At 45.4% G+C, this 9,864-nt stretch overlaps 1 protein-coding gene across 1 annotated transcript in view; it reads right to left on the bottom strand.

The window, feature by feature from the left end:
- Window positions 1-9,864, bottom strand: part of COL15A1 (collagen type XV alpha 1 chain) — a 70,045-nt gene that overhangs the window by 3,325 nt on the left and 56,856 nt on the right. Inside the window, exons 30-34 of the mRNA XM_007950336.1 lie at window positions 8,172-8,316; window positions 4,536-4,600; window positions 2,858-2,986; window positions 2,681-2,740; window positions 1,713-1,778 (exon numbers count right to left, since the gene is read on the bottom strand). Of these exons, the coding sequence (XP_007948527.1) occupies window positions 1,713-1,778; window positions 2,681-2,740; window positions 2,858-2,986; window positions 4,536-4,600; window positions 8,172-8,316 (465 nt within the window). The remainder of the gene's footprint in view (window positions 1-1,712; window positions 1,779-2,680; window positions 2,741-2,857; window positions 2,987-4,535; window positions 4,601-8,171; window positions 8,317-9,864) is intronic.

Below are 9,864 nucleotides of genomic sequence, written 5' to 3' on the forward strand. Positions count from 1 at the left end.
TGGTTTTCTTCATTCTTCTTTGCTCTGGATGAGGAGAGACCCATCATTGCATCTAGATGGCAGCTTGCTAGCTTTTAAGATCCCAGTAGCTATTCGCCAAGGTAAGAGGTGCCAAGGCAGTAAATCTTTATGGAAGTAGATTGCCCAGTCATGCTTCTGTAGAGTGGCTGGTGGGTTTGAACCACCAACCTTCTGGTTAGCAGTCAGATGCCTTAAGCACTGTGCTACCAGAGTCCCTCTTTTGGAAGCCAAAGATCATATAATACTCTTACCCTCACATCCCTGCCACCTTAGCCAGCAGCCAAAATCAAAGCCATTCCCTGGTTTCTTTTCTCCCACACTTTCTCTTCCAAAGCCTAACCCCTTCTATTGCTGTCCTCTCTCCCGATCCTTTCTGTCATACCCTTGGAATACATTTCATAATTGAGGACCACTCATCCCTCTTCCTCCACCCCTTCTCCTCAATGTCATCTCGTGAGTACCATACATTTATGCCAACAATACGTGCTATACGTTTTTTGCAAACCATGCAATCCCTCATGTATGAGTTTCCCCATGCATGCTATGAATGTTATATGCATATGCACATTATTCACACGGGCGCGCTATATGCAGGAAAAACAGAGCTTTCACTCATCAGCATAGAGCTGGGGAGGGACGGTGCATGCCTGGGTCCGAGCTGTCGGAGGAGAAACGTATTTTCAGATGTCCGAAGTCAAGGATAGGGACTGAGTCCCGAGTGCTGGCGCAGGAGGTTATGGCACTTCCCCCCATCTCTGCGCTGCCTGAAGCCTGTCAGTAGTGCCCCTTGCCCACTGGAAAAGATCGAAGTCCCTCACTTGGCTCCCCAGGCCCGCGCTCTCCAAGCCTTGCCCGTGCTGACCTCAGCAGCTGGAACAACCCCCTTCTCAGGCCTGGAATACTTGCCATTAGACAAACGCACAGCACTTCCCCTTGCCTCCCACCAGTCCACAGTCCCTTTGCCTAGAATTCCCAGCTTCCTCCTACCACCTACTCCTATCACTCCTGCTCCTAACCTCACCTCCTCCATGCAGACTTCTCTGACTCAGCAGTGCTGGCCTGGCCCCAACCACTTACCACACTGTGTGGTAACAGCTACCTCTTTCTTTGGTGAACATATACACAGCTAAATGTATATCATTTCAACACGTGCAATTCGCTGACATTGCTTTCATTCTTCAAGTTGTACTGCTCCTTCTGCTATCCTTTTCAACATTACTCCACCACCATTATCATAAACTCACTGCACCCTAAGCTTCCCAACTAACCTGTTGAGTTGCCATTGCCAATTTGCTCTCACATAAAGAATTCTTTAAAAGAAGAGCATGATGCTCAAAGCAGACCTACTTTACTAATTAACATGAGCTACTGTTTAGCTTCAGGGGACAGTTTCAATTTCAAGTTTGAAGATCATCTAAAGGCAATAGTTTCAGAGAATCATCCAGCTTCAATGGTTCCAGAAAGTCTGGATTCCATTAAGAATTTGAAATTCTGTTCCTCGTTTTCCCCCTTTTGATCAGGATTTTCCTATAGAATCTTTGCTCAAAATAACTGCCTTGCCTATCTTTTGTTTGCCTCTCTCATCACTCTGTAAGCATCTAGAGGGTGGGAACTGTGTATCAAGCACAGGGTAGAGCACATAGAAGACACACACGAAATATTTTCAGAGTCAATGCATGCATTGTACTTACTGCAGGCTTTCCATAATTGGCACTTAAAATGGGGGTCAGTGGAGGCTGAGGCTGGTGCTGATGTGGCTGTTACATAAATGAGAACAACAGATGGTCCTGATTATGCATTCAAATCATTCTTCAGTACACTGAGGGGCTAGTGCAGTTTCAGAAGATACTTTAACTAGCTTGTCATTGTCTTTGGGCCACTCTTTTTTAATTTTTATTGTGATCTGGGAGAAAGTTTATAGAGAAAATTCACTTTCCACACAGCAGCTCACATACACTTTGTCTCTAGGTACCTCTTCCCTATGTCCTTCCCTCCCATGCACTCCTGCCCGCCGAGCTGTCTCCCTGTGCACACACAGCATCTTTGGGCCACTCTTAATTGTGAAGAGTTTAATGCTGGAGTGAAACGATTATCTTCAGAAAGGGAGGGGATGTTCTCAAGTCTTCTGTAAGGAGCACCGAACCAAGGAAGCAGAAGACTTGTGTTCTGTGGCTAACTCTGTCACTTAATAGAGCGAGTCACCTCTTCAGGGCCTCAGTTTCCTCACCTGAAAAATGGGCTTGATGTTACCTTCCCCACACGGTCACTGTAGGGCTACAAACGGACCCTGTAAGTTGCCGATGTTCTAATCAGGCCAAGACGTCTCAGAGCGTCAAACTTAAAGGGTTCTTCCAGATTGCTTGTGCCAACCAATGACTTCACAGATGACTAAATAAAGGCCAAGAACTTTAGATTGGGATTTGTGTTTGAATATGGATTTGTACCTGTGGGAACAACAGGGCTCCAGCCTCTGAATCCGGTTCTCCTCAACTCTACTGTTAGACTCTGCTATCAGTACCTGGTCATTCCTGGGTCCCCACAAGATATTAAACCAGCCAGCTGGCTGGCTGGAGTTTGGGAAGCCTGGTGCTCCAGACCAGGGGGACTCAGTAGATGCAGACAACTGAGGAACGAGCAGCAAAGCCGTGAAAATACTCACATTGCTGGACAGCGCAGGGGGTGGAGGGCTGTCGGCAGGAATGGGAATCAGTTCTCCCAGCTTTAAGGAAAACAGGACAGTGGAAGTGAAACATCACTGGCAAATGGCACTTCAGGGGCAGAACACTCTTTTTCAGAGGGCATCGGAGGCAGTTGGTTGAGGAGGCTTCAGAATTACCTGTAATTGTTTCCAGCCATCTCTGACACGTATGAAGAACTCAGTGCTGTCCCTCAGGTAGATGAATGTCCCTTCTATAACCAAATGTGCCTTTTGCAGCATATCATCCATGTTGCTGAAAGCTGTGACCTGTCAGATAATGTTCAATTCCAAACACTGTAGTTATTGTTAGAGCAGTGGCACAGTTTGAAACACTGGGCCCTTTGGAAAGTCCACCATGAGCCATTTCCTCATCTTCAATACAAAGGCTTAGTTAGTGTGTGCAATATGGAGATGGACAACTTCATTAACAACCAAAGGCCCATTCTTTTAGGTAAAACAAAGCCATGTATTACTTGGAAATACAAATCTAAATTACACAGAAAGACTGTAACAGATCACAACAGTACTTGTACAATACTGGTATTTTTCAAGTACAAAGACAAATACTGAAAGTAGAGTGTCTGTTGGGTTTTGGCATTAGCAAAATCACTGTTAAGTTCTGCCACTTGCATTTGTTTCAGCTACTCGGCGACACTAGCATTTTTAAATGGTGTTATCTTATGCTGCTCCTTAAACAGCTTCCAATTAGTTTTCATTTAGGAAGAAATGAAATAAAAATATGAAAGGCAAGCCAGCGAGCAACTGTCCTTAGGTCTTGAGATCTTGTGCCTAGCTGGCTGGCTACAGTATTAAATACATGAGCGAAACTGGTGGTCTTCAATTTCCCTGTCTACAAATCTGCCCAAGATTAGACTGTCATCTTGGCAAACCTAGATGTAGGCACAGAAGCTGCCAAAATCTAATAAATAGTGTGAACTATCAAAGAAATATTAACCAAATGAGGTGGGGTGGTTTCTTCATTTCAACTCAGTAAGACTCTAAAAAACTCATTTCCAACTAGCCTTGAATAACCTTGTGCATCAAAATGGCCAAGAAATTCCCCCAAAGTGACCAACTATCACAGTTCCATCAACTACTGGAGAGCTCTTTTTCAGGGCAGCCAAATTTTGACTAAAATCCAGCAAAGACTGAAGAGAGTCCCTACACTCCTGATCTCCTAGAGCGGTATCTGTCCATCTTCTACGCATCATGCCACCTTCTTAGTGCTCTGTCCTGTCTGGTGACCTGCAGGGTAACAAATGTGTTAGCGACACCCCTTGGCAGAATAGAGGGGCTGACCAGCTCAAGGACCAGCACGTCTCTTATGTGTATGATTTCTGATGTAACATGACTAGTTCTTGTACATCTGAGTCAGTTATGGATTAGAAGAACGAAGCAGAAATAATAAATGATTTTATTTATTTATTTATTGTATCATCTGAATAAATGAAATATACTGCTCAGAGCATTCAGACTCATAAAATATTATCTTCTCTGTTTCAATTCATTGGATTTGTTATTCATAGTTAAAATTGGTATTTCAAAGTAATGGTTTTGTTTTATCCACCAATTCCATTTTCTTGGAGGACTTATTCCAAAATAAAACGTATGCCAGCTCTAAACACTATGTTGTTTTTGCTGTTATGTGCCATCGAGTCGGACCCAACTCACAGCGGCCCCTCCTTGGGTTTCCGAGGCAGTATCACTACAGAAGTCGATTGTTTCATCTTCCTTCCCAGCTAAACACTATAAGCCACAGTTTAAAGCAAATCTATCCAAAGTGGAATGGAAAACAGACATTGGTACTGATACTGACCAGGTTTCTGGATCCAGGAAGCCCTGGTTGTCCTGGAGGACCAGGTGGGCCTGGAAGGGCTACAGCTAAGACAAAGCAGAAAGGGGAAATTAAAAAACACACTCATGGAAAACTGCAAAGAGGAGCGTTCAAAATCCTTCACACAGTGCCACCAAGCATCCCACTCTGAAACTGTACCCTGGATGCTCTGGGCCGAGCATCAGACCCAGGCCACATTGACTGCTTCAAGGAAGGGCTCGGATTCCTGGATCAAGCCATGCAAGGACTTTTCAGTTTTGTAAGTGAATAAACTCCTTTTGTGGTTGTTGTTTGTATAAGCCAGTTGGAGTTGAGTTTTTTGTCACTTAAATCCACAACTGTGCCAACTGATATAACTTAAAAATAAACCCACTGCTAAAAATTAAATAAATAAATAAACCCACTGCTATGGAGTCAATTCCAACTTGTAGCGGCCTAAGAGAACAAAGTAGAACTCTCCCGGGGGGTTTCCAAAGCTGTCAATCTTTATGGAAGTGAAGTCCAAACCAAACCTATAGCCTTCAAGTCAGTTCTGACACATGGCAACCCAATAAGGACAGAGCAGAATTTCCCCCATAGGGTTTCCAAGGCTGTTAATCTTTACAGGAGCAGACTGATACATCTTCCTTCTGCAGAACAGTTGGTAGGTTCAAGCCACTAACCTTTTGGTTAGTAGACAATGGCCTAACCACTGCACTGCTAGAGCTCCTTGATACAACTTATTTTACTCAAAAGACAAGCACTATGCCCTTGGACAGGAAGTCAGCTCAGAAAAGGAGGAGGAAGTGCTAGGCTGTAGAAAGAGGGCAGGACAGTGCAGTGACAGGAGCCCTGGTCTTGGGGCCAAGAGACATGGATTGGATTCAAGTCGCTGGTTTGTCAGTCCCTAGCTGTGTGGTCATGGGCAAGCACAAATGCCCTGATCCTCATCTCCTCATCCGTGAAACGTAAACAGCAGCTCTCCTTCACTGGGCTGTGGGGAGGACTGACTGTGACAGCAACAATGAATGTCTCTTGCAAGGTTTATAACTTTCAGCAGAGTTCTTAACTTCTGAAGAGTCACTGTGGACTGAAAAATCAGACCAAGGTCATTGCCCTCTTCCTCAGAAAAATGCACGCACATACACAAATCTACATAAAATTTCAGGGGGATGACACATCCCTGAGGATAGCCCTGAACTCTTTAGGAGCCCCCGAGTCCCCCCAAAAGCCTTGCTTTAGACAAGGAAAAGAAGTACTATTTACAGCAATGCCTTTGCTGAGCAGTCATGGTATTGCAGTGGTTAAACACTCATCTGCTAACCCAAAGGTCGGCAGTTCAAACTTGCCAGATGCTCTGCAGGAGAATGATGTGACAGTCCGCTTCTGTAGAGATGACAGCCTTGGAAATGTGAGGGGGCAGTTCTACTCGGTCCCAGAGGGTCACCACGCGCTGGAGTCAACTCCAAGGCAAGGGGCTTGTTGGGTCGCTTCGTTTATGTCTTTGTTCTCCTCCCACCTTTCGAATCCCTTGTCTCCTCGTCCCACCCCCACCCTCAGTCATTCCCCCTCAAAAACTGTGACGGTCTTAGCAGGGTTAAGGATGTTTTCACAACTCCTAAAATTTCCATATGGAGTTTGTCAGGTCATTGCACCTAAGTGTGCAATTTCTACACATTGTTGCTGTTGTTGTTATGTGCCGTGGAGTTGGACCGACTCACAGTGACCCCTCCTTGGGTTTCCGAGGCGTTATCTCTACGGAAGTAGATTGCCCAACCTTCCTTCCAAGGAGTGGCTGGTGGGTTTGAACTGCCAGCCCTCTGGTTAGCAGTCAAGTGTCTTAGGCACTTGAAAATCTACATGTAGGTGACAATGTCTGGTGGATAGAGCATCAAAGATTTGGGCCTCACTTATGCCTCTTACTAGTATTCATGACCTTGACCAAGTCTCTTAACCTCTCTGAACTTCAGTGTTGTCATCCATTAAATGAGTGATAATAATGTCCATTCCATCTCCCCCGCTAGGGTTGTTGTGAAGTTTACACTGGATGACGGACATGACTGTTCTGTAAACTGTGAATTGCTGTGCATTATATGAGGGGAAATCCTTACTCAGTGGGGTAGTCCTGAGTCCTCCTACTGTAGTGTTTTAACAGACTGCACATTTTCCAGATCCTGACCTCATCCTGTAATGTCCCTCTACTTCCTGAAACACCTACTCATCCTTCAGGGTTGTATGAGCACCCATGGTTTTATCTGCTCCATACCTTCTGTCTTTGCAGGATCAATATCCTCATTCCCTTCTCTTGGAATTTCCCCCTTCACTTCTACAGCTGTTTGATTCAGGAGTTGCCATGCTTTTTATGTGATCCTACCTCCCAGCCACATTATTGGCCCAAAGTTAGGCCCCTAGCCCAAGACAGATCAATCAGAATACTTTTCCATGACTTGCCCCACACCTGGACCTTATAAATGAAAACTGAGAAAGAAGGTTAAGATTTCTAACTAATGTCAGGAACTGTAAGTTGCTGGTAGTCATATTTCCCACCATGCGGTGGATGACGTCTGGGAAGGCAGCACGAACATGCCACAGAAGCCAAGATCCGAGATGATGACAGAGTCCTCGCGATGGCTGAGCTCCTGAGGTCCAGCTGCAGGTCTGTCCTCACGAGTCGTCACCTCCTCCTTCACATCCCATACATTTTCCTTTTGCTTGATCTGGTTTGATTTTAGTTTCGGTCACTTCTGGCCAAAAGATCCAGGACTAAATCAAAGCCCCAGCCCCCTGCTTCTGTAAAACTCTCCCCAACATCCCAGACACTGCAGACTGTAAAGTGTCCCTTTCCTATGCTTCCACCACATGGGGCTCATGTCAACCCAAACAACAAAAAATTATTTATTGGTACTGTTAGTGCTACCATTATTATTATTTTCCAGCATGGGGGAAGTGAAAAGAACTCTGGTTGGAAGATGCATTGGTCTGTCTGGGTCCTAATCCCATGGGTGCCACTTATTAGCTGCATGACTTTGGAAAGGTTCTTTAGTGTGTTTGCATCTCATTTTCCTCATCTGCAAAATGGGGATTCTAATATATTCCTTGAAGGACTATTGCAAAAATTTAATAAACTAATGCAGTAGAGTGATGAGCTGAGACCTAGTTGGCTCCGACTCCTGGCGACCCCACGTACAACCGACCGAGATACCACCCGGTGCTGTGCCATCCTCATCATCTTTGCCATGCTTGAGCCCTTTGTCGGAGTCACTGTGTCAACCCATCTTGTTGAGGGTCTTGCTCTTTTTTGCTGACCTTCCTTCTCCAGGGCCTGGTCCCTTAGCATTCAGTAAATGTTCAGTACATGAAGATTTCTTTCTACCTCATCCCTTTTGCATTTGAGAAACTGAGGCTCAGAGAGGCGATGAGATTTTCACAAGGAGAGAATCAGTGCTGGTCTCTCATCACATCCTTGACTATCAAGTCCTTAAGGTCCAGGCATTGACAAAGCTGCCAATAAGGCTCCACCCAGAAAATAGCCCTCTGTTAGACAGTGTGGCTTATGGAAAGCTCTGAGAGGCCACCCAGAAGTAGTGACCCTGAACACAACAGGGACAGCATGCATGAGGGGCAGCTGATAGTACCAACCTGCTCCCAGGATAGCTGGGGGTCCTGGTGGCCCTGGGGGTCCTGGTGGCCCAGGCACGCCAGGTCTTCCAAAGCCAGGTGGCCCAGGTAGGCCAGGAGTACCCGGGGGTCCTTGAGGCCCGACGACTGTCTCTCCTTTCTGGCCCTATTAAGGCAAGTACACAGTTAACAGAGAAGCAAAATCAACATCTAGAAGTCCATTCTGTTCCTTTAATGAGCACATCTGTTTGGACCTCTTGGTTAAGAAAAACCCAAGTCATCCCAGTCTGGGTTCCATCTCCAACCCATCCAGTTGGTTTCTGGATTGTTCAGATTCTCCCACATCCAGCTTCATCTCTTCACTACAGGGCCATCATCCTAAGGAAATGCTTTTCTCCAAGACCTACCCTTTCCTCTGGTCTTACATATATGACACGCTCTTTGTAGAAAATGTAGAAGACATAGAAGAGAATGGTAAGGAAAACGTGAAAAGACTTACCATCAATCATTCTGAGAATTTCTATGAACACTGTGATATTTCTTCCTGTTGTTTTTCCCCAAGGCTTTGCATATGTGACATTTTCATATAATTGAGATCATAGTGTACACATATTTTTGTATTCTGCCTTTTTAACATCACTTGTAATCCCAGTCTGGTGGAGTAGTGCCTGAGGCATGTGACTGCTAATCAGAAGGCTGGCGGTTCAAACCCACCAGCCACTCCTCGGAAGGAAGGCTGGGCAATCTATGTCTGTAATGATACTGCCTTGGAAACCCAAGGAGAGGCTGCTAGGAGTCAGAATTGACTCGATGGCAGTGAGTTTGGTTTTTTGGTTTCTGTAATCCCAGTTATTAAATATTCTTCATGATTACCATTTTAATGGCATATTATATGCCTTTTTGCCTCTATGCAACAATCCTCTGGATATTTAGGTTTCTCTAAAGGTTCAATTCTGCTGCTCAACCAATGGGTGGAAGGACAGGCCCTTCTTCCATAAGCTCCATCAGGAAGTAATACAGTGCACTAGATGGGAAGCCAGGTGTGAAGCCTGATCCCATCCTCTATTCCTCTGTGGGCTTGGAAATGCCAGTGATCCTCAGTAAGCCTCAGTTTCCTCCTCTGTAAATGGGAATAATAATGGACACTAACTGCGCAAGATCATTATGAAGAGAAAATAGGATAATTACATACTTAGGAGCTCTGGTAGCATAGTGCCTAAGGCATTTGACTGCTAACCAGAGGGCTGGCAGTTCAAACCCACCAGCCACTCCTCAGAAGGTTGATGAGGCAATCTATTTCTGTAGTGATACTGCCTGGGAAACCCAAGGAGGGGTCGCTATGTGTCAGGTCCAACTCGACAGCACATAACAAAACAACAACATAGAGATAGAATGCATACTTGGTATACGGTCCAATAATCAGTAAGAAGTCAATAGCTACCAGCTTTTGTTATCATTAGTCTCAATCCCGGGCACCACTCAAGGAGGTGCAAGACCGGAAGAGCAGCACCCACTCACTGTGTTGAGTGACACACAGAGCCCTGGAGCCAGAGGGCCTTTAGAGACCATCTAGACTTGCCTTTGCGTTTTACAGATGAAGAAGCTGAGACCTAGAGAGAGGAAAGGCCCAAGAGGTCCTGCCTAAGGCCACAAAGCAAATTAGAGACAGAGCTGGAAGGAGAACCCTGGCCCCTGGCTTTGCTGATTCTACCCT

This window comes from Orycteropus afer, unplaced genomic scaffold (assembly GCF_000298275.1).
Source record: "Orycteropus afer afer isolate SDZICR_OR568_19922 unplaced genomic scaffold, OryAfe1.0 scaffold00267, whole genome shotgun sequence".
Taxonomy (NCBI): Eukaryota; Metazoa; Chordata; class Mammalia; order Tubulidentata; family Orycteropodidae; genus Orycteropus; species Orycteropus afer.